The 24100-nt window shown below is 37.0% G+C and overlaps 1 protein-coding gene across 1 annotated transcript; it reads right to left on the minus strand.

Moving 5' to 3' along the window:
• Positions 1-2672: 2672 nt before the first annotated feature.
• Positions 2673-23977, minus strand: hibch (3-hydroxyisobutyryl-CoA hydrolase). Its single transcript, XM_057335937.1, has 14 exons — positions 23826-23977; positions 23576-23618; positions 23335-23466; positions 23087-23171; positions 22409-22489; positions 22264-22316; positions 18977-19055; positions 13876-14021; positions 10809-10895; positions 8797-8855; positions 5733-5814; positions 3451-3570; positions 3294-3327; positions 2673-3045 (listed from the first exon to the last, which is right to left on the minus strand). The coding sequence occupies exons 1-14, from the start codon at positions 23855-23857 to the stop codon at positions 2930-2932; spliced, it is 1149 nt and encodes a 382-aa protein (XP_057191920.1). The 5' UTR covers positions 23858-23977; the 3' UTR covers positions 2673-2929.
• Positions 23978-24100: the final 123 nt, after the last annotated feature.

The following is a 24100-nucleotide window of genomic DNA, read 5'->3' on the forward strand; positions in this document are numbered from 1 at the left end:
CGGCTGCCAGAGATCAATACGTGTACGTTGCTTCACCAGTAATCTTTATTGACGTGACAGCGGCTAAACTCAAAAACCTAGTGTTCATTACCGGCGGGCATTATGAACTAAACTCAATCCGGGTTTCTTTGATGTCACAAAGAAATAGGGAAGGATTAAAAATGTATGCACATTTATTGGTGTGAATTAAGCCATTATGTAATCATGTTAGTATATGGATTTCTTCTGTGTACAGAATATTGCAGCTCAGATATGCAAGAAGCTTTGAAGAAATGTATAACCAAAATGAAAAATTCGATCATTTATTCACCCTCATGTTGATCAAAATCTGTATATGACTCTCCCTGTGGAACACAAAAGGAGATATATTAGTGTCTCAGTGGGGTTGTGGCCATACAATGGAAGTCAATAAGATCCAATGTTGTTCTTTAAAATAGCTTTGGTGTTTTGCAGATAAAAGAAAGACATATGAGGGTAAGTACTGTAAATGATAAAAGAAGTTTCATTTTTGGATGAACTATCCCTTTAAAGTAATTTTTGCTACAAAGACTGCCGATCCCCCAATAGGAGACTAAAAAACGTATACAGGGGACCAAACATAACAGTGTCCTTAATAATCGTGATACAAGCACAATTACTGGTTGTATTTTAAACAGCAGCTACTCACCAGTGCTTTAGTGGGCAGGTATGTAGACACCTCTGGGTTCTTGTTCCATCCTGTCAGGTAGCCAGATTCCCTTTAATGACTTCCATATCAATTCAAAGCATCAGCTGAGTTCCAGAAGTGTACATTTCATCATTTTGGTCCATTGAGAAATAATGTACAAACCTTTCAAGTCAGACCTACGAGTACCTGAGGTTAATGTATGCTTTTGTATAAGTTTTTGTAATGCCTGTGAAGAAAATGAAATATGATTGTGTGGTCAATGTTGCGCAAAGGGAATTTACAGAGAACAGTACTTTAAACGGATAGTTAACCCAAAAGTGAAAATTCTTTCATCATTTACTCAGATTCTTGTCATTTCAAACCTGTATGACTTAAGAAGATATTTTGGACAATGTTGGTAACCGGCACCCACTCACTTGCATTGGTTTTGTGTCCAACTTTCTTCAAAATATCTTCCTTCTTCAAAATTCGTCCCGTTCTGAGTAAATGATGACAGAATTTTAAATCACTTTAAACGTCCCTATATATTCCCCTGCATTGATGGTCATATAATGCAGATTGTAACTTTACGATATAAAAGCACTTATGTGGACTTAAAAGGTCAAATGTACTTGAGGCCTTTCAACACATGCACAACTGTATAATATGTGATAAGTGTAGAAAGTCTTTGAAATGATTTCAGTATTTTAGAATATTGACTGATCTTTGTGATTCTTAAACTGAGACTTGTAAAATAAGAACTAGGTTATATTTTGTTTAGGGATGAACTATACAATCGGATGAATGAATTGTGCTTTGCTCCAATCATGGTATCACCTGAATGAGTTGAACTGCTTGACTCGAGTATAAGTGCTTCTATAACCATATCAAGTCACTACATTGTACCAACTTACAGTCTGAGTTGGAGTCTCCGGAAATCTAATACATATTTAATGAGGTGCTGATAATTCTGACCAAAATTGTTGCCGTTAATATTTCAGAGGAAAATGTTTTATCTGTAATCTGTTCTGTACACTAAAGAAAATGGAAAAACACTACTACGCCAATCAATAAAATCATTGCCTTCCTCGATACCTCAGCTGTTGTATTTGCTGTTGTTGTAACATCGTAACACGTGATCAAAAAAGCGCAACGGTGGAATGACTCTTCAAACAGCCTTTTATCAGTATTTATGGCAGGGCCATTCAAGTCCAGAGACACTGCCCTGCTGAAATTAGTACCAACTTGAAATACACTTGCTTGTCATTTCAAAATGACCTTAAAGATCTTGATTTGCTTGTTCAGGTGTGTTTGAATGGTTGGAACTAAACTCTGTGGGACAGAAACTCCAGAGGACCGGAGCTAAATATCCTTGGTGTGTAGTGCACAAAATATTTAAATGTATTTAAAACTCACAATTTAACATTTAAACACCCTCAAACGTGCATTTTTTACATTTCCAAGATAAAAGGGACAGTTTTCTCACCCCCAAGTTGTTACAAATCTGTATAAATTACTTTGTTCTGATGAACACAGAGAAAGATATTTGAAAGAATTTTCAGTTGTGAAACATCATTGACTGCCATAGTTGGAAAAATTAAACGGTGGTTTACTTACCTACGTTCTTTAAAATATCTCATTTTGTGTTCAATATAACAAAAATATACAATCATTTTTCTACTATGGCAGTAAAGTTGTCCCACAACTGAAAATAGCTAACATTCTCTCAAATATCTTTCTTTGTGTTCAACAGAACAAAGAAATTTGAGTGAATGATGAGTAAATGGTGACAGAATTTTCATTTTTGGGTGACCTGTTCCTTTAATACTTAGGGTTTGTTTAAATCCCTAACATCACGTATAAGCTTGCTTTAGTACGCATTAGTGATAAGCAGATTATCCTGTCTGCTGCAATGGTATTGATCTTTTAAATCAATTAGAGAACAAATTAATTAGTTAATTATCTCAATGAGTCCTGATGACTGGACTGTTCAGTTTGCACACACAAGAGAGTGCAATACGTAAAGATCTTTCCAAACGGTGTCTTTTTATTCCGACTTATTCATTTTTTTAGTAAGAATCTTTGTTGGTAAGTTAAAACTATAAATCGACAAACCTGCAACCGAACAAACAAGATACATGATACAAAATAACTTATATGTTTACCACAAGTACAAGTCACACAATTTTTTAAAGAACATCCATACATACAGTATGTAAGAAAGCAGATGAGACTTTGATTTAACTTCTGAAGTAACTAGAGGGTGTATTTGAGGAGTTTCTTTTAAAGTTTGAGATCTCTTTCACACAGGGAACTGAAGCAATCCTCTATAGCCTGTTCTGTGACCTCAGAGAGAGTGGAAGGTTTCCACTTTGGACTCTGGTCTTTATCGATCAGCACTGGAAGAGGAACAAAAGCACTTGAATTATGATTATGAATGTTTAAGAATGGTAAGAGCTGTCTTTATAATAACCTTTATTAAACACTTTCAAAAGATTATAATGTGTTACATTATACATAATAAGTTAATGCGCTTTAAAATAGACAAAAATGTTAATTTACTTCAAATGAAATCTTTTAACATTTAAAATCTATAATAAAACAATTATTTTATATAATTATATGGTTATAAAAATGTGCATCTTACCAGCTCGAACTCCCTCATAAAAATCGTGTCCTCTCTGTAAAATGAGCAAAAAGCCATGACGCGAATAACACAAATACCATCCTTAAACTAATAATTGAAACATTGATTTGATTAGGATAAAATGACACAGCCATGCATCGACACGGCTGTTACATACCATGCAGCCTTGACTGAGTCTATACTCCATCACCAAAACCTCCTGTAAACTCATGTTTGCTCCTTCCTGAATCTGTCTGAAACTTAACTTCAGTGATGTGGGAGACATTTTGGCCAGAATCTGTAAAATACAAAAACACAAGTTTTACTCACGAAGAATACTATACAAATATATATTCTCCTGTGTTTAACTTAAAGTCCCTGTGAACCGCTAGGTTGCGATCGTTTTTACTTCCGTATTTTGACGCATTTCCGAGTAAAATGGAATTTCGAATGAGAAAATAGTGGGCGTGGCTTTTTTAAAACAGCCATTGCATTTTGAAATGGAACTGGCAGCAGTCTAAAAGTTGAAGGGGAGGAGTTAACGGATGCTCCGCCCAAGCCATCTAACATATGTCATTTAAGATGGATAGTTACTACGGGATGGAAGTGCATTTTCAGATTTTAACTGAAGATTATGAGGGCACACAATTTTTCAAAAGAGAATGACCCACATTGATGAACTATTTACAATAAACGCTGCAATATTTCAGGAAAAAACAGGAATTGTAACTTTTTATTTCACTGGGACTTTAAGAAAAGAGGATCTTAACACTACACGGGTGGCTGAAGGGTTTACACAATAGGTTTTGCGGAGTAGAAACAAAATTAAGAGAGATCACTGGTGACTCATATGCAGTGTTGGGTAAGTTACTCTGAAAAAGTAATTAATTACTAGTTACTAATTACACATTCGATAATGTAATTAGATTACTGTACAAGTTACTCTCTTCAAAAAGTATTTAATTACTTATTACTAATTACTTTCTATATCCTATATCAACCTTGATGAGTTAAGTGATTCAAGGATAGACATGAAACGGCTCTTTTCATTCATTCAAATAAATCATATAAAACTACATAAAGTATTATTATTAATTACAAATGTGAGAATTATACATTAAAGCACGGATTTTAAAGTTAGACTTTGAATTTTGAAGTCAATTCCTCTTCTGCACACACACATATTACACAAAGTATTTAGTTTAATTACATCAGAAGTAACTGTAATTAAATTACAGAAAAAATAAGAGTAATCCCTTACTTTAATTTTTCAAGGGGAAAGTAATTAAATTACAGTAACTAATTACTTAGTAACTAGTTACACCCAACACTGCTCATATGTCAAATAGGATGACAACTGTGACTCCCAGGGGCGTAGGAAGGATCTGAAAAGGCAGACGTTTGTAAATAGGTGCTAGCCATAATAAGATTACTGTTCAGACCACTGCAAGGGTTTTCTCCCTGAACTGTGGCCAAGTAAAATCTTAAAATAATATCTTAAAAAGGAGATGAACTTAGATATGAAAACTGATCCCTCTAGTTACAATGATAAGAGTTCTTAAAACCAGTCATAAAACTGGAAAAAAGTGTGAGGCCGTGTCAGACGTTACCCATAAGACCATATATGAGAACAGGTAGGTTACACAAGGGTACCGATAAAAGGTCATGTTGATAAAGAGGCCCTGTGGTTTAAGAGAACCTTGCATGACCTTGTAAAATGTGTAATGTTGACACAAAATTTATTGTGGGAATGTCTACATGTGTAACTGTGTTTGATGTACTCAGATCAGTGGATTGTCTATAAAAGGCAACAAGAAAAAGACACATTTACAGGGCAACAGCTCATGTAAAGATTCAAGAGTGAAACATTACAGTATCAAACATCAACTTCCTCTCTAAAAGCCGCATGTAAACAAACTGAGGCATTGCAAAGCAGCGCTATGGGAAAAACACAGAAAAGCTTTGAAATACTAATGAGCTATAATACAATTCGGGGCACATTATGCAATATGAGAGAGAGAGTTTGTAAGCAGCAAAGTGCACAGAGAGACCTCAAATGACATGCTATACACGGTCATTATGTTCATTTCGTAAAATATTCCGGAAATAACACTTCAATTCTTCAGGAAGCACAAAAAGCCAGCCTCTGCCGCACTGCTGCCTCCTGTATATGAGGTCAGTCAGTTTACAAAAAACACTGTTGAGAATGAATAAATGTGCTGCATTATGATATAACATGTAGCTTTCCCTACAGTATGCATAATAAAAGATAAATACTAAGGGTACTGATCTAGTGGGTCACTACTCATAATAAGATATACCAATACCGATCATTAAGATCATTTTTCATCTAGCATTTGTAACATTTTAGGCTTTTGTCATTATCGGGACAGATCCTGCATATGGGTGAGATTTCTGTGCTAAATACAGAGTTCAGAAAATCTCTGTTCCTGAACTCACCTCGATCTGTTTCTGTGCAAATGCAGATCCATCTTTCTGAAGGTTCTCCAGGATCTGCTCCACACTGGCAGCTGAAAAGAGTCTGCAACCGAAGAACAATAATGAAATGAACATGAATACACCTGCAACCATGTACATACACACACTAGGGTTGTGTGCCATTCAGAAAGAATGGCAAATTAATTCCTGGTTTTGAACTGAGGTAGAAAACAGAAGTGGAATTAGGGTTTTAATTTGATTTGGATTTTGTATAACTTCTGTATGAATGTTTTAATTTTAAAATTATATTTTTCTTCAACATGCTTCAAATGTGGAAATGCGCTGCGTGATATCACTGCGCCTGCTGCGGCCATGTTACGGCAGTAGATTTCCTTGATTATTACGCCAGTATAGTTCCTAATCATATCGGCCTAGAAATCGCAACTTTTCATTTTCTGCCGGTCTTAGCACACGATATAACTACAGAAGAGTCCAGTTTTAAATAGGAAAAATATCGAAACTCTTTGGTCATTTTTGAACGCGATGCTACTGGTCTAATTGGATTCAATGATATATGCTATGCTATGCTAAAAGTGCTATCGCCAGGCCAGGAGATTGGTCGAATAGATCCCAAAATGGTAAAACTCAACTTATTAACTCTAGGGGAGTTGGAGAATGAGCCTATTTCCAAAAAAAGTGGAGTGTTCCTTTAACAGCGTTACTATTTACTGTTAGCTAGCTCTGCCCTCAAACGTGCTGTGCAATGCAAGCATGAAATGCTTAGCTTTCTCATAGGTTAGACCACGCAAATAATAATGCAAATGAATAAAATAAGCAGAGACGACACGATTATAAGCAGCACACTGGTTCAAGATAAACAATGACGCGAATATTACAACAACAACAACATATCTTGGTTCTAACAAACAGAAAAACCAATGTTACAAACATACTAATCCAAATCAAGCAACCTCCTCGGGGGGGATTTTTAAGATGATCTTTCTCTTCAACATTTCTCTGCTGGAAAGTATCTCCATAGATATATATGAGTGTCTCTGCTAAAAACGTTAGTAATCTTACCGCGGTTCCTAACGCGTCTCTGCTGGAAAGTCTTTATAATATTAACGTGGGTCCTAGCTCCTGCCTGACTTTTATCCTCCTTTTTATACTTAAAATCCACAGACCCTTTACTTTTATGTAATAAATAAGACATCACTCTTTCTACAGTATTTGTAAAGCCTGCATGATATCTTCCCTGCGTCAACATGAGAAATGCGCTCTCTCAGCCGACGACATCTTTTTGTACTGTGGTGGCCACTGTCGTGTTTCGAAAAGGAGGGGTGAGCAGAGGACTGAGAGATTGGTTGCAATTCTCAAACTCACCGCTAGTGGCCACTATAAATCCCATTCTAGACCTTTAACTAAATTATATAATAGATTTACATTTTGATGCTTGTTTTATATGAAACTGAATTTGAACTTTGAGTTTTGGACTGTAAAGAAATGAAAAATTGTCTGACGTTAGGACATCCTCATGTCCTGTAGGCTGCACATTGTTAGAACAAATTTGTCTCCCAAATGTAGGTCAAACCAACACACGCACGCACAGTCAAACTGACTGGACAGCAGATTAGTGCAGCATCCACTGATGTGCAATGCAGAGTCAGAAAAACAGGTAAACAGAAAGAAACAGGCAAACAGAAGCTGTTTACACTCATGAATAATATGTTCCACTAAGACGCAAAGATAACTTGTACTTTAGTCACAGTGAAAACTGAGTTTTGTAACAAGTCTAATGCGCATAAATTCAGTCCTTTGATCAACAAATCCAACTTTGGTTCATGGAATTATGGGTTTCATAATGGCATAAACCGCCTGAAAGCCTCAAAGTGTGAACGTCACCTGAAGGCTTATCCAATTAAACAAAGACACATAATCAATTTGAAAGTGTGAAGTGTATTGATGTGAAGCCAGCGGGGCTGCTGCAGGCCATTTACACAGCGGCCACAGTTCAATGTCTTTTGTGCACATTCACCGGCACTGTATATAAAACAGTTGAACACACTGTATATAGTGATACAGTTATATCAAGAAGAATGATATTTAGTAATATTCAATAATATTTAATCCTTTCATTTGTCTGCAATGTTACGATGACACACTTTAATAAACATTAGTTAGTATCTATCTACATAATGTATTAGAGGTGTCCCAATGTACTGGTATTGACAATAATCCGGATTTTGAAGTATATACAGCCATAGAAAAAAATAAGAAACCATTTCCAAATTATTGTCAGTTTTTCTGAATATATGTGTTATGTTTTCATTCTGTGAACTGCTAACAAAATTTCTCCCAAATTTCAAATAAAAATATTGTTCCCATTTGCAGAAAATGAAACTAAAATATGCTCTGTATTTTTTCACACCTCAAATACTGGAAAGAAAACAAGTTCATATTCAATTTTAAGAAATACAACAGTAATATTTGTACATGTGTTATGTGATAATATCACGTGTGTCTTGTCATGCTTTCACATTGCTGTTGGATGACTTTATGTCACTCTTGAGGTTTGATTTGATTGAAATTCAACAGCCACTGGACTGGAATGACCACAATACATCTAGAAATGCTGATTAAATAAAAACTTGGAATGGTCTCTTAATTTTTTCTGCGGCTGTATATAGTATAACTTGCAATTTGGTATTTGGCAAGAAATTTTGTAAAGCTCCAAGTTGTTATTTTGTCTTAAAATCAATCGACCGTGATGTTGTGTTCAACCTGAAATATTCCTGTAACAATGATCTTTCCCAAAAATATATTGACCTCAACGCTCTTAAATAACTATTTCTTTTAGAAACAAACTTTGTTGTCACTGTGCAAAGTATAAACAAAACCCGAAATGCAATATCAGACTGCAAACAATATCAGACCCAATGGTCTTTTATAAAACAATGGATGGATTATTTTTCCATGGGGAGGTTCAGTTTCATTCTATTCTATGTAAGGCTTATGGCAATATAACAAAGCATTTTATTTTTGGGAACGTGGGGTACTGAGGTTAGAAAGGAGCGTTTAGGTTTACCTATCGATGGCTTCTGTGTGCTGTTGAAGGGTAAACGGTTTCTCAGCATCCAGAGCGCTCTGAGGAGACAAAACAACAGTGTGACAAATACCAGCTGGAGTGCAGCTACACGATGTAGTACAGAAAGACCTAGAAGAACTCTTAACCTCTGTCTGTATGTGACTATGTGTGTGTGGCCATTTTTGACTTCTCAGACGCCATACAGCACTTCATTTCTGTGTAGACGTGAGAAGCTGGTCAAATTCACATCAAATGAATCCCACATTTTATTTCATGCTTGTTTTAAGTGATATATAAGCTCTAACTGTGGAAAAAGTAAGCTGTCTTGCTGCCTACTACACGTCTATGCATATGGATAGGTCTTAAAACAGCAATGAACATCCGCACACCAACATATGAAGAGTTTGGTTCTAAAATGTGAACTCGGGTTTTGAAAATATTTCCAAAATCATGTTTTTTTATTATGCATTCCAATTAATATCAATCAAACTGCAGTTTTTTTTAATTTAAGCCACAATAACTAAAAAAATACAGCTAACTAACAAAATAAAAACATGATAACATAATAAAAAACATGATTCATTTTTATTAAATGAATCAATTTTTATCTCATATTGGAACCAAACTCTTCATATGCTCTCTAATCTAAAAAATCCTGACAATGAATCATTATTCACCACTCTCTGCATACAGAACGGGGCTGTGTTTGCTACCTTGTTTTCCTCTTACTACATGGCCAGCATCCTAACTGTAATGAAACCTCATAAATGAATGATTTTAAGTGCTTTACAAACAGCGCTACACCTGTGAAATGGACCGGAGATTCTAGTCTGCCGTTATTGCATTCTTAGTAAAGCAATACGTGCAATGCTGTTCTAGTATTTGGCAGAGAAAGGGTTTTTAAGACGCACGTATGATGCTATAAAAGGTCTCTCACATCAGTCTAGAGGGTTTAAAGGTTTGATCCTTAATAAATGGTGTAGGTTACGGTTTAGTCGCAAAAACCATAAAAGCTAAAGCTCTGAGTTGTTTATGTAAGATGAACAAATGGAAAGGGGCTTGACTAAGGTAGGCTCTGTTTCCCTCCCCAGGTTCTCTAGAAAGCGCTGTGACATAAAGTGTATGAGTAATTTAAACAACTACTTGACACATGTAGCATTAACCATAAATGGCCATAAATCTGTTAGGCTAAGATATAGAGAGAACAACATAATGAGTGTAATGAGAGCAGTAAAACACAGCAGAGGACTTTAAACTCTTGGACAGACTTGAACAAGATATAAAGGGTAAAAGGTGTGAGAACAGAACTGAATTCAAGTCACCTTTTGCCACACCTGCCTATGGCAGATGAATTGAGAAAAGCTTTGCGAGAAGACGCGTAAATTGAGACAAATGTGTTTCGTCAGTAGACATTTTTATATTTTATAACAAATTTAATCTTATTTTAGCTTGAATACTGCTTTTTCAGTCTCCGACTTCTCTCAAATTTGCACTGAAAGCAAATTCGTGACCTTGGACAACAAAACCAAGTCTTATGGGTCAATTTCTCGAAATTGAGATTTTTACATATTCTGAAAGCTGATAAGCTTTCTATTGATATATGGTTTGTTAGGATAGGGGAATATTTGGCCAATATATAACTATTTGAAATCGGGGGATGCAAAAAAATCGAAATCATCAGAGGTGCTGTAGCAGACCATCCACTCACAAAAATAAAGTTTTTATATATTTACGCTAGGAAATTTACAAAATATCTTCATGGAACATGATCTTTACTTAATATCCAAATGATTTTGGCATAAAAGAAAAATCAATCATTTTGACCCATACAATGTATTTTTGGCTATTACTAATGTTCTCGTGCTACTTAAGACTGGTTTTGTGATTCAGGGTCACATTTATCAATGCTTCATGCTGTCGCTATGACGACAGCTTACATACTGTCAGCCCACCGCGGTCGATGTAGGATCTTAGACATCTACAGCTTTTAAAGCTGTGTGGTTGTCACTTACCTGTTCCTGATAAGAATCTAGTAGCTGAGCCACATCACTCACACATGGAGACTTCAGGTCAACGAGATCCTTCTCAAGAGACGCAATCTGACAGGAGAGAAACGTGGGGAAATGTTCATTACATCTAGTGGGCTGCTGATGTCCACTGATGAAACACAGGAGAGGGGAATGTGTGCTTAGACGTGCTGTTTACAACAGGAATGTTAACAAAGTACTTCCTGATGGAGACTGCAGAAACACTACACGGTTCTGTTCTAAAGTAAGCTGCTTGCTCCTGATGTGAACGCTGTTCTAGATAGTGCACTTGGCTAAATTCCTTTGCAAACAAGGCGTTGTTTCATTTGTTGGTATCATGCTGTATTTAATATACATCTTTGCATAAAACCTGTAATTTAACAGGTTATAAACCTGCTGGCTATATATCTGGTCATTGGCGTACGACCCAATAGCACATCACTCTACAGAATTAAACTCTGAGACATTCTCTGTATTCACTACAGCCCTCCAGTCACCACCACAAACAACCTTGTAAAAATTATGTTATAAATATATAAATACTTTCTGGGCACACTTGCTTAAAGGGATAGCTCATCCCAAAAATTGTATTGTATGTGACCCTGGACAACAAAACCAGACTTATGGGTCAATTTTTTGAAATTGAGATTTTTCTGATCATCTGAAAGCTGAATAATTACGCTTTCTATTGATGTGTGGGCTGTTAGTAATTGCCCTTGAAGTTGTTAATCAGAGGCACTGTAGCAGGCTGTCCACTCATGCAAATAAAGTTTTTTTAGGTTAGAAAATTTACAAAATATCTTCATGGAACATGATCTTTACTTAATATCCTAATGATTTTGGGCATAAAAGAAAAATCGACAATTTTGACCCATGCAATGCATTTCTGGCTTTTTCTCCTTCCAACTTAGGACTGGTTTTGTGGTCCAGGGTCACATATTGTATATAAAAACATGCATTACATTATCATATCAGAGTCTATGTCCTCCATAGAAATTCTGTAATTTGTTCTGTATGTTTGTTATTTATTAAGCACTGACAACATGTCATAAGAAACCCTGTCCCAAGTATTGCATACAGAAGAATGACAATATTTAACAAAACACATACAGCTGCTGAAAAAATTAAGAGACCATTTCAAAGACAATTTCAGTTTTTCTTAAAATTACTATTTCTAGGTATGCGTTTAGGTAAAACGATCTTTTTTGTTTCATTTTGATAACTCCTAACAATATTTCTCCTAAATCTCAAACAGGTCAACATAACAGAAAAGATGTTATGTATTTTCTCAGACCTCAAATACTGCAAAGAACCTTCAAATAAAAAGTTAATATTAACCTTTAAGCAATACAACCGAAATATTTGTGCATGTATTTAGGAAAAGTTCTCTTAATTTAACTGGTCTCTTAATTTTTTCCACGGCTGTATTTGTTAGTATCACTATTACAGTAAAACAAACTGAATCACAACTCGTCCTGCAGTACAAACTAAGGGCTTGTCCTCAGAGGCCTTTGCGGTTATTTTTATCTCTAGTCACTTCTGTGTTTGTCTGCCAGTTCCTGCTGGTTGGCTGTCCTTGGCCAGAGGAGGTGTGAGTGTGTGTAGGCTTTTAAGCTCCTCTCTCCAGCAGCGCCAGGTCCTGGTGCTCATTTTCACCTCTGGCACATACACCGGGTATAGCGTCAGGGCTCAGTCACCCCCTGATGCCAAGGGCTTGCTGGACAGCATGAGATATGCTGACTAGGTCCTCTCCTCGGAGTACCTTCTCTCATTTCAGCATCAGAAGCAAAAATTGCAGTCCAACAGCCCAGGAGGGAAGCACAACCCTTCCAATGATCAGTACTTCTTTCTGCTCTCTAAAAATTGTATGAGCGCTGTTCTATATTTAAAGGGATATTTCAGAGGCAAAACTCACCCTCAAGGCATCCTGACTGAACATATGACTTTCTTCTTGAAGAATAATGCAGTCGGAGTTATAAAACCATGTACCCTTTTTCTTCTAAGCGGTAGAATGGGAGTGAATGGGGGTCATTTTTTGAAGCTCCAAAAAGTGCATCCATCGCTCAAACTGCTCGACACGGCTCCGTGGTCTTAACAAAGGTCTTCTGAAAGCGATGCGTTTGTTTAAGAGAAATATCCATATTGACAGCGCTATTAACGTTAATGTCTAGCTTCCGTTATCCCTCTGCTGCGCGTGAACCAGAGCATGTGAGCGGAGCGTGCGAAATATAGTCGGAGCGCGGAGCGGGTTTTTATCCAAAGGCCGGAGCGATCGCTCTGTCTCACTCCGGTTCCCCAAAAATAGACTAGGCGCCTATCTTTAGCGAAGCGGCATGGAGAGCCGCTTCTGGGACGCTTTTGAAACGTGCCGCGGCGCGTCTGGTGTAAACACAAGCATAGACTAGAATGACCACGATCAGTTCCGGTAGCCGCGTCGGAGCCGTAGCGTGCCGCAGATGCATGCGGTGTAAACGAGGGTTAAGGCTTCGGTTGAAAATGGTAGGTGTTAGGCATGCAGAGGAATTTTAAATTTGAGCGAGCGTGGAGCGATTTCACCGGAGCGGGATGAAATTGTAGGTGAGCGGGGAGCAGAATTGAGCGGAGCGGTCTGGTGCGACTTTGAAATTCTCACCGCTCACCTCTGCTTACATGCTCTGGCGTGAACCAGAGGCTTGTTTTTCAGCTTGTTACAATAGCCTGATGTCCTAATAATCGAAGTTTGTCTGTCCACATTGACCATGAAATTGTATGAGGTGACAGAAGATATTTGGTTAGATACACTAACTAATATCACTTTAATGGCCGATGGCGTTTACCAATAACTTGAGGCAGATTGGCTTATAAAACCTTGATATATAATTAATGTATAATTCAATGAAAGCCAAAGTGGCATGCACATTATTTACTGTTTAAAATTGACGCTTTTATAAATATCACATTTAAATTTCTCAAACATTTTGAGGCTGTCGATAGATTTCGACAATGACTTCGATTGCAGTTAATGTCAAATATCCTTCGCTATATCGGGCCTTCGCGGGTCAATACACATTACCTTCTCCGACTCCACGAAATGAGTAGCCACCCCGACTCTCTGCACATCTCGTCCCTTGAGGCGGAACCCGGTCAAGGCGAGAAAGAGGCCCAGCTTGCCTTGGAGTCTAGGGAGAAAGTAACCCCCTCCGACATCAGGGAACAGGCCTATAGAAATTGAGATGACATAACTCCATTTATTTACATCTTATTCATTATCTGCAAATTTCCCCAATTTTAAAACACTTTGCTTCTAGTCAAATGTAATGTGGTGATTCACCTCAGTGCTGGTTGGATCTTTTCCTAAAAATGGCTGCGTAAAAATGAATTGAAGATCCCTTATTCAGTTGGTTTCTCAAAGGGATTTAGCAGCAAGTTTTCTAAACGGATTGCTTATCTTAATAAAAAAAAATTGTTGTGTAACCCCATACAGTGATGCTGTACATCTGCTGTGTGTTTATGCTATCTGCAAGCAGTTTGGTTCCTCAAATCAAAACTGTAAAGGACCTACATGAGACATGGCTATTTAAACTAAAAAAAGGTTTTTGGTAACATCTTACACGAATATCTCATTCTTTAAAGTTAATGCATTAACTAACATGAACATTACAGCACTTTTTAATCTTTGTTTATGTTTAAAAAAATGTTAACAGATAACAGAACTTTTGGTTTTAAAAATGTATTAGTATATGTAAAAAAAACATTAATATTAATAAATACTGTAAAAGTATTGTTTATTGTTACTTAATGTTAACTAATCTAGACACTTTGAACCTTATTGTTATTAGAATTTCAGGTGAACAGTACAAAGGACAATAATTGTAAAGTGTAAGTAATTCCATAGTGACATCATCTGAAATCTTTGTCTTAAAAAATAAAAAATGTAAAAAAATGCACATGCATTTCTTAATAATTCAGAACTGCCTAGAAAATGAGCCTCTACGCCCTTATTAACATTATAATGTTCTTCTTTTCAGTATCAGGGCTGATAAAATGACATCACGTTTTATCCCTATATGCACCCAGCCCGAGGTAAAAATTGTAAATAAGGCGCGGCGGGATTAGGTCCCCATGACCTGATTCCAAGAGGCCAATGTAATATCATAAATGCAGATTACGCTTGCTGCCGCTTTGTCCCAATGGGCGGCAGTTTCAGGACACAAATAGCCCCTTAATCCATCAGCGGAATGGGGGTGGAGGGGAGGAGTCAGGGGGGTTGCAATTTTGTCAAAAACACAGATGGGCGCCACATTTAACGTGTCAGGCAGTTGTGCCGTAGGCGGGTGCGAGAGCTGAGCAAAAAGTGACCAAGGATAGAGTATCATGACACAAATTCTACGATGGCATGAGGGCGAGTTAATTATTATATAAAAAAAAAAAAAGTGTACATGCACATTATCTTACTTGACTAAATATTTGCAACATCAATCGAAGCGAAGACATGAGTACAAGAATCATGTGGGACACACTAGCTTTCAAATGTTTTATGCCAAGCAGAAAGAACTACCCACCTCATGGTTCAGAAACAGACGGTGCTTGACGCTTTACCACAGAATAAACCATTAAGACAAGTGCAAACCCAAAGAGGATTATCATTCAGATAGGAATGAGAAACACAGCTCTTAATGGAATAACTGGGTGATGATGTCCAGACACTGTACATTTAAACTCATTGAAACACACATATGCACAAGCGCTCAACAGATGTGCCACAGGCCGCGATTAACGCTACGTCCTGTCAATCCGGCGGCACCGCCTCAGAGAGTCTTCAGCCAAGACTTGAAGAAGTGAAGGACGCTGTGCAGCTCTGGAGGAAATGCTGCTAAAAGCTTTTATAAAAAGTCCACAATGATTAGAATAGCACGGGCGTACTTTTGCCTACATGTGTAGGAGCGAGTGATAGCATTCAAGGGCACCATATTCATCACAGACTATATGATGTATACAGCATCAAGGTCTCAGACGCACTATTCAAAGGTCGCTCGGAACATAATTTGCGAGAGTAAAAAGAAGTACAGAAATGATCGAAAACGTGTGCAAAAAGCTTTATATTTCTTACCCTTTTTGCAGATATGTGTTAGCTTGTTTTAGGCATAACGTTTTTTTTCCCAGAAAACAAAACTTTAAGGTCTAATGTGTAATTTTTTGGATCTATTGACAGAAATGCAATATAATGTACATAACTATGTCTTTAGAGGTGTATAAAGACCTTACATAATGAAGCGTTATGTTTTTATTACCTTAAAATGAGCTATTTCATACATACACCGTGGGCCCCCTTACATGTTGTCTACAGCAGTGGTTCTCAAACTGGGGGCCCCAAGATGGATCCAGGGGGCAACAGATTTTGTGGCATTTTATGAAATATAGAAATTTATCATAGATTTTATGCAATCAAACATCAGAAAAATGACACCACCAACCAAAAGAATTGAGGTTCCAGCATTGTATAACTGAATGTTTTTGGTTTAATTAAAATTCTAAGTTTAAGATTATACGTCTTTATATGGGGGGGGGGGGGCCGCAAAGCGATGCACTTAACACAAAGGGGGCCTTACAACGAAAAAGTTTGAGAACCACTGGTCTACAGTAACCCTTAACCGACAAACTGCTCTACAGAGCGCATTTCGTAAATACATTATCTCCTTCGGCAAAGAATAAAAACGTGATGACATCTTTGTCCTCTGTCAGCCACCGTAGTGGTTTGAAAGGGAGGAGCGGAGTGAGCCGCTGGTTGCAATTCTCAAACCTGACCGCTAGATGTCGCTAAATGTCATACACTTGACCTTTCATATCATTTTGCTTCTGAAGAAAATTTATCTTTACATTTTAAGATGTTTGTATCGCAAAACCAAACAAGAAACCTAAGATTTTCTATTTTTCCATTTACTGGGATCATCACCTGTTAGACTAATGCTGTTTTTTACACATATCTTACATGCATTACATAATACATGTAATTATATCTTCATTATTATATCTTCAATATATGTAATTCATTACAGAGACGCCGTGTATGAAGATATATTCTAAGTGTAAGATTAGAAAATAACGGTTACTGATCTGGAAACGTTCTCTATATCTAGCAACAGTTTTCACTTTGAACTTATTGTATATAAGTTGAACAATAAACAAGTTCAAAAGAACAAGTTTTTGTTGAATTTTATAGGTAACAAAACATCAAACAAAGGGTCATCTTCAAAACATTTCTGTGATTTCCTTTAACAGATGATGTCGAAGTGATTTTCAGTGAATGTTCAAAGTCAGTTCGCACAGGTGTGAGAGCAAAGTGACCACAGATGTAGTTCATCACACGGACTATGGCAATATCGAAAAACATGTTTTTTTTTCTTTCTATTTGCAGACTGAATTGTGATTGATCATCTTAAGCCTTTGTACTGTACAGTGACTATTTGTTGATTTGTGTGCGTAGCAATTAAAGCAGTAGTTCACTATTAAATTAAAATTTCATGATAATTCACCCACCCACATGTCATACAAGCCGTCCGTGTGCTTATTTCTTCGGTTGAAAACAAATTGAGGCTTTTGAGGAAAGCTTTCCAGGGTTCTTATCCATACAATGGACCTCAACGGGGGGCTATTGGATAAGGTCTAAATTTCCGTTTCATCACAGATGGTCTAAGTTTCAGTTTCATTGCACTGCCTCTGCGATCCACGTCCATGACTTGCGTATTACGCAATCACGATGGAAAGGTCACGCGAGATGTAGATTTCAAAAGATTTAAAGATCCCGGATATGCACACAAACTGACCATTTTAAACAATGATATTGCACTAAGACATATAACGTGTCATTAAACATTCCAAGAACTTTTGAACGGTCTTCTTTTTCCACACTCGTAAACACTGGGTTGGAACTTCCGCTTACTTCACGCGACCTTTCCAACGTTATTACGTAGTACGTGAGCCTCAATTTGTTTTCGACAGAAAAAATAAACACATGGACGGCGTGTATGACATGTGGGTGAGTGAATTATGATGACATTTTAATTTTATAGTGAACTACTCCTTTAAGACAAAAAAAACTAACTCGCTTCAATGCAACGTTTGTTTTCTATAGAACTAAAGCCTAAAATCTGTGCTTTAACCAAAACTTTAGAGCTGCTACATTCTTTAGGAAATGTATCTGTGAAATGTTTTGCTTTAAAAATCAATGTCACTTTGGAAATTTGTTATAAAAACAATAAAATCTACACACAGGAGCACAAGAATCATATCATAAACCTCGTATGTCCAAATTTGCTGTTTTTCAGAAAATGGAAAAAAACACTGTACTTTTTAAATGATTATACTGTATATTGTGTTGTCTAATTTGACAAGCACTTTTTAATACTTTTTATTGGTTAGATATTTGCAAAACCCAGGGACAAACGTAAAGGGTGACTAATAAGAATGATTTATAGAAAAAAATCTAAATCACGAAAGATACGAGGTTTCAGAAGGACAGCAGCGATATGCTTGCTTTTCACAAGAACCATCTATTTACATATCAACGGCAGATTGATGGACCCCCAACCGCACAGACAGAATTCCTTCCATGGGCAAAGGGAAATCTGGGAATCTGTTGAGGATTTTTAGCGTGCCTATTATTCAGACAGGTGCCCCTGTCTGCACACTACCTCTCAATATTGTTTCCACATAAAACAGACCTGAACCATTTTCTCTGAAAGACTGACAGGTATTCGTGTTATTTGAAAAGAGAATGAGGAAAGAGAGGGTTTTATTAGTTACGAGTGTTGTGGTCTTTTTAAAGGCTGATGTATCATATTTTCAACACAAGCGGGTCTTCATATATCTTGCTTGGAAATTTTTAGCATCAGAGAATGGGAACTGGGAAGATACCAGGTGTGTAAATCACTGGCAAACCAAATACTGTGTACTTTACAGAAAAATAAACAATATATCACATTCCTTTCGTATGACCCCTTAAAAGGTTGTAAAGACACCAAACATCATAATTCAATTATTCCTTTTATATCTTTATTTTGAGGATGAAGTTTTATTGATTTCTGTGAATTCAATCCTCATCCATCTTGCATAATTAATGTCAATTTGTCACAGACGGCAGGGAGAAAAAGGAGAACCGAAAGACTGAGTCTTACCGATGCCCGTCTCCGGCATGGCAAACAGTGTCTTCTCAGTAGCCACACGAAACCGGCCGTGTACCGAGAGACCCACGCCCTGCAGAGAGAGAACACAATATAGAGAGAGGGATAATAAGTAGAGATCAATAACTGGGTTACCATGGTTACACACAGCCACCAAATGAAAAGAGCGGTAGGATCAGGGTTAAGACATATAGAGGGCACAAATGTCATAATTAGTAACGATTTTCAGTTCAAAATGTAATATATGTCATAGCTTTTGGTACTTAATGTAATATAAAGCCACTTTCATAGGTTATTAATGTTATTGACTACTTAATAAGTGGGTCACAGGTGTAAAATATAAGAGTTATTACATTTAGGGCCTTTATTGCATTCAGGAGCAAAGGTTATTACATTAAGGAGCAAAGGTTATTACATTTAAGGGCAAAAGTTATTACGTTTAGGGTCTTTATTACGGTGTGGTCCGAACGTTATTACGTTTTGGGCAGTTATTACCTTTAGGACCAATTATTACATTTGTGGCATCTATAAAACATTAGGGTTTAAAATGACGTGGTGAGTAAATAATGATCGAGAAAATAAATAATTGAAGTAAAAAAAAACATGAAAAAAGATGAGAAAATGTTTAGCAGGCACAGTGTCAAAACGTATGATGTCGTCTAAACAGTGCTGTTGTCACAGCGAAGTGCCAACCCCACATTTGGTGATTTAGTAGTGTTTGAAACCCAGCATTACCTCGAAGCTTCAAAGCAATAAAAGAAGGAATGCCAAATGCTCCTCTGTCCTACCGCATCTTAATCTGCTCAGACAATGCACAGACATCTTGCACGGACACAAATAAATGCCACAGTACAACAACAAGACCAGAGAACACATCTGATCGTTTGGTTGGTTTAAACACAGAGGCGAAGGTCAAAAACATGAATCGGTAAAGAGAAACAATTATAATAGAAAAGAATACATTTCTATTGTTCCGTTTTGTGAATTACTGGTAAATATTGTGCAAAAAATGAGCAAAATACAAAACATACAATGCACTTCTCCAAGCCACGGCACATCTCGAACCGACTCATTCATAATAAATACCACAACCGTTATTATGCGAGTAGATGAAGACGATGTTGCCATCTCATCGCTTCAATAAATTCAGTCGATATGAATCATTAGATCACTTCACATGACTGACACACACTCATCTATCTTGACAAAATAAATATCATAAAATCGATCATTACGGTGAACACCTGGGGCCTGCGTTCTCAATAGGACAGCTCATTAAAAGACAATAACTCTCCGCTCCCGGGAGATTTGACACGCGTGTTGTGATAAGACCGCCATGAGTCCCCTACACGAAAAATCTCACACAATAAATGAAATCGCTCCGAATACACGAGAACAAGCATCTCCAACCATCTAAACACCTGTAAACTATTCTGTAAGTGAACAATGACTTACATTTTAGTCTGTACTTCACACAAATACTATCTGGAAATTTAAATAAAAGTAAATGTCCATGTGGTATTACCAATTTTTATGTAATACTTTACAAAGGAAAGATCTTTCATCTCAGACAGACATTTAAGAACCATCTCCAAAAAAACCCACCACCTAACAAAACCAGCCAAAGCTAAAAATGTCTTTAATCTGGTTGTTATCTAATCTGGCAGAGCTCTCCAGACAGTCCATCAAAGGTTTTATAACAAAAAGAACAAAATAAGGAAAACAGCTTTATCAGAGAGCTGGCAGGTAAGGTCAATGCTGTCAGGTTGTAGGTTTTAAGGTTTACCTTTTAAACTCCTCTCTATTGTTTAATGTGTAATGACTTCAAATGCATGTGACATCATATCCTGTGTTCATCGCTACAGATATGGGCAAAAGTAATTTGGCATGTTGAAAATCTACAGTGACCACACCTTAATTCCAAAGACAAGCAGTGCCTGAGGCAAAAAAAGATAAAAATGCAAAGTGAATGAGACAAACAACTGAGAGCACAATTACATAAGGGGTCAATAAGTCTGTGGCATGATGACCATGATGAGAATGTCCTAAACATCATCTTAAGTGCTTCAATAGAAGCAAGGAAACGTGATGTGAAAGACTTGAAAATAGTTTAAAAAAAAATGAAAAGAATTTCAAAACAACGTTGCCTGCCGGCACTGTAAAAACATAATCTGTGATCCTGAAGCTATGGCCCTTTCCTTCCATCAAACCATCAAACACAGTAAATGGAAAAATCTATTTCTAGACCTAAGAGACGTCTGAGGTTGAAACAGCCCCGGTGAACTTTATGTGATTATCTTATTCATAAACAACAGTTCAGAGTCTTTCACTGAAACACATCACGCAGCGGCTCAGCATCGAAACAGGTACACCAAATGATTTCCAGCACATCTCCACCTCCATATATCTGAGGCCGAACCCATAGCACCACGACCTTGATAAACCCACCTATCAATCAAACATCAGGAGGTGACAGAAACCACTGCTGTGGCATCTGCTTTCCTACTGCCAGAACTGTAAGAAACTATGAGCAATATCATATTTCAAACTGCTCTGTTATGCATGCAAGAGTTCGTGTCACTTCACGTGTCACAGGGTTAGAAGGCTGTGTAAGCAGTCAATTATTATAGCCACTTTAATTAATTATAGTTAGACCTATATGCAATAAAAAGGGGTTACTCAAACAAAGAATACCCGACAAGTGATTTATAAAAAATGTAGAATCTTGTGTAAAAGAATCAATAACAAATCTATAACAAATTCCTCGTATGTGGAAACATACTTGGCCAATAAAGCTCATTCTATTCTATTCTATTCCATTCTATTCTATTCTATTCTATTCTATTCTATTCTATTCTATTCTATTCTATTCTAAAAGAGCAGCCCATTGCTGACATCTGCTGGATGAAGCACAGAGTGCGGGACGGAAAGCAAAGAGGATTAAAACAGGGTTTATGACTCATTGTGCATCACAGAACGCTCGTAGCCCAGAAGGGACAAACATGACTGCAACATTTTGAAAATTGCATAAAAAACATATGGCTTATATGTCGGCATGCACTAGTATTTTTGCAGCTAAGAACAAAGATTATAAGTTAATGAAAAGATTGTGAAGTCATTGGCAATGAGAGTCCTACTCGGTTGGGAAAATGTACAAATGACTCGTTGTCTTGTAAATACAAGACAACTTGGCCCACACCTTGGTCCTTCAATACCAGTTTATTCAAGGTGTGCATCGCCATCTGGTGGTATACTTGTGTAACTGTTAGATGGATACTCACCCCTCCCATTGTTATTCCGTCGATTAGAGCCACATATGGCTTCTGATATGTACCTGAAACAAAGTTTACAAAGTTAAGAACAATAAATAAATACAACTTGTTCACTTGAAACCTTAGAACTGGCAAAAGAAGTGTGAAAACAAACCAATAGCATTGTTCAGAATGTACTCCTCACGGAAGAAGTCTTGAGCTAGAGAATCGCCAGCTTTTCCAGCTTCTGTGACAGCTGAAAAAACAATAATTTTATGTTAAGTGGTATGTTACATGCGTTTTCTATTTTTGACATATGACATTAACACTGTGAAGCCTTCTTTTTTCATTCCTGCTGTAACACTATCGTTTGCATGGTTTTCTACCTCAAATGTGATCTTAAATGCATTTCATGTGATAAAATGTTTATCATTGCCCCAGAGCCAGACTCTCAATCTTAAAAAGAAAAAATATGAATGCAATAATAAAGCAATGCTAATCTAAACAAAGAGTGAAATACATATACATATAGAGAAATGTGTATTGCTTTAAAATTCCAAATGACTTCTCCAAATGATTATTCCCTGACTTCTATTGTTTTCTAGGTCTTGAATGATATAAATGTGTCCATGATAATTTAAATTTTTTTATGCATTTGGCAGACGCTTTTATCCAAAGCAACTTCTGCTTCTGGATATGTGCAATCCCCTGGGATCGAACCCATGACCTTGGTATTGCTAGTGCCATGCTCTAACCACTGAGCCACAAGAAGGCTGCTAGTAAACAAATTACATTTTGAAGCTGATGGTCTACAACGCCCAAAGTGCCCATAATTAAAGCAGCACTCGATTACCTCTGATATCTCCACCTGCACAGAAAGCCTTCCCTCCTGCTCCTTTAATGATCACTATATCTGTTTCTGAATCTTTGTCCCATTTCTACAAAAAAAAACCCCACAGAAAGATCACGTTATATGTCATACAAATAGATTTTAATCAAAGAGGCAGTTTGGTGTAAACATAAAAAATGGACATGATTGTCCATAACATGTTAATATTAATCACTGGACTGGTATTGTGAGAAATTAAGGTCTTTTCAGACCTTGAGTTGAGGGAAGATGTGTCTGATCATTGTGAGATTGAGGGCATTGAGAGCTTTGGGTCTGTTTAATGTGATGACACCAGCGTTCCCCACTTTCTCGAACAGAACTTCTGATCCAGCTTTACTGGACATCTGAAAACAGCACATGAAATGTTTATGCAGAACATTACATGGCCATCCTAAATAATGTTATCAAGTTTACAATAACAATAATGAAATTATGCTTAAAGTGCAAACTTACCATGTGTCCTTGTATTCTCTGCAATCTACAGAATGCTCGTAGTCTATATGAGGTCAAATAAATCAATAAAAACAACACGTTATTCCATATATTGTATATACTGAGCCATCGTTAAAACGTATTGTTTCCACGTAACATTGTTAACAAGGAGGCGAGACCTGTCTCTTGCACAGTCTGCAGGATTCTGATCCTGAGAAAGCACGTGCTAATCTTTACTGTCACTAGCTCGTGATGATATCAAAGGACTTACCTGCTTGCAGATGTTAGGAATTTTAATGACATGGCTACACCTCAGTCAGTTCAGATGATGTTGTGAATTACTGTACACACGAAGGCTTTACCCCTGTCACAGCCGCTCATTGGACTTCCTTCATGATGTCATGGTGGTGCGACGCCATCGAGGAAATCTCGCGATAGGTCCTTGTCTTTGACTGCACTCTTTCCGGCCAATTTAAACTAAATCATACTAAAGTCATACTTAAGTTAATGATACACGTCATACGTTAACATCATTTTTATGTGAAT

Source organism: Triplophysa rosa, linkage group LG6 (assembly GCF_024868665.1).
Source record: "Triplophysa rosa linkage group LG6, Trosa_1v2, whole genome shotgun sequence".
Classification (NCBI taxonomy): Eukaryota; Metazoa; Chordata; class Actinopteri; order Cypriniformes; family Nemacheilidae; genus Triplophysa; species Triplophysa rosa.

What these genes read in the sequence shown, in the direction of transcription:
- hibch (XM_057335937.1), bottom strand. Translation starts at nt 23,857, where the DNA reads ATGTCATTAAAATTCCTAACATCTGCAAGCAG. An exon ending in AGAGAATACAAGGACACATG is followed by an intron (nt 23,467 to 23,575) that starts GTAAGTTTGCAC and finishes TGCTGTTTTCAG; the next exon opens with ATGTCCAGTAAAGCTGGATC. An exon ending in TAGATTCTTATCAGGAACAG is followed by an intron (nt 8,856 to 10,808) that starts GTAAGTGACAAC and finishes TTGTCTCCTCAG; the next exon opens with AGCGCTCTGGATGCTGAGAA.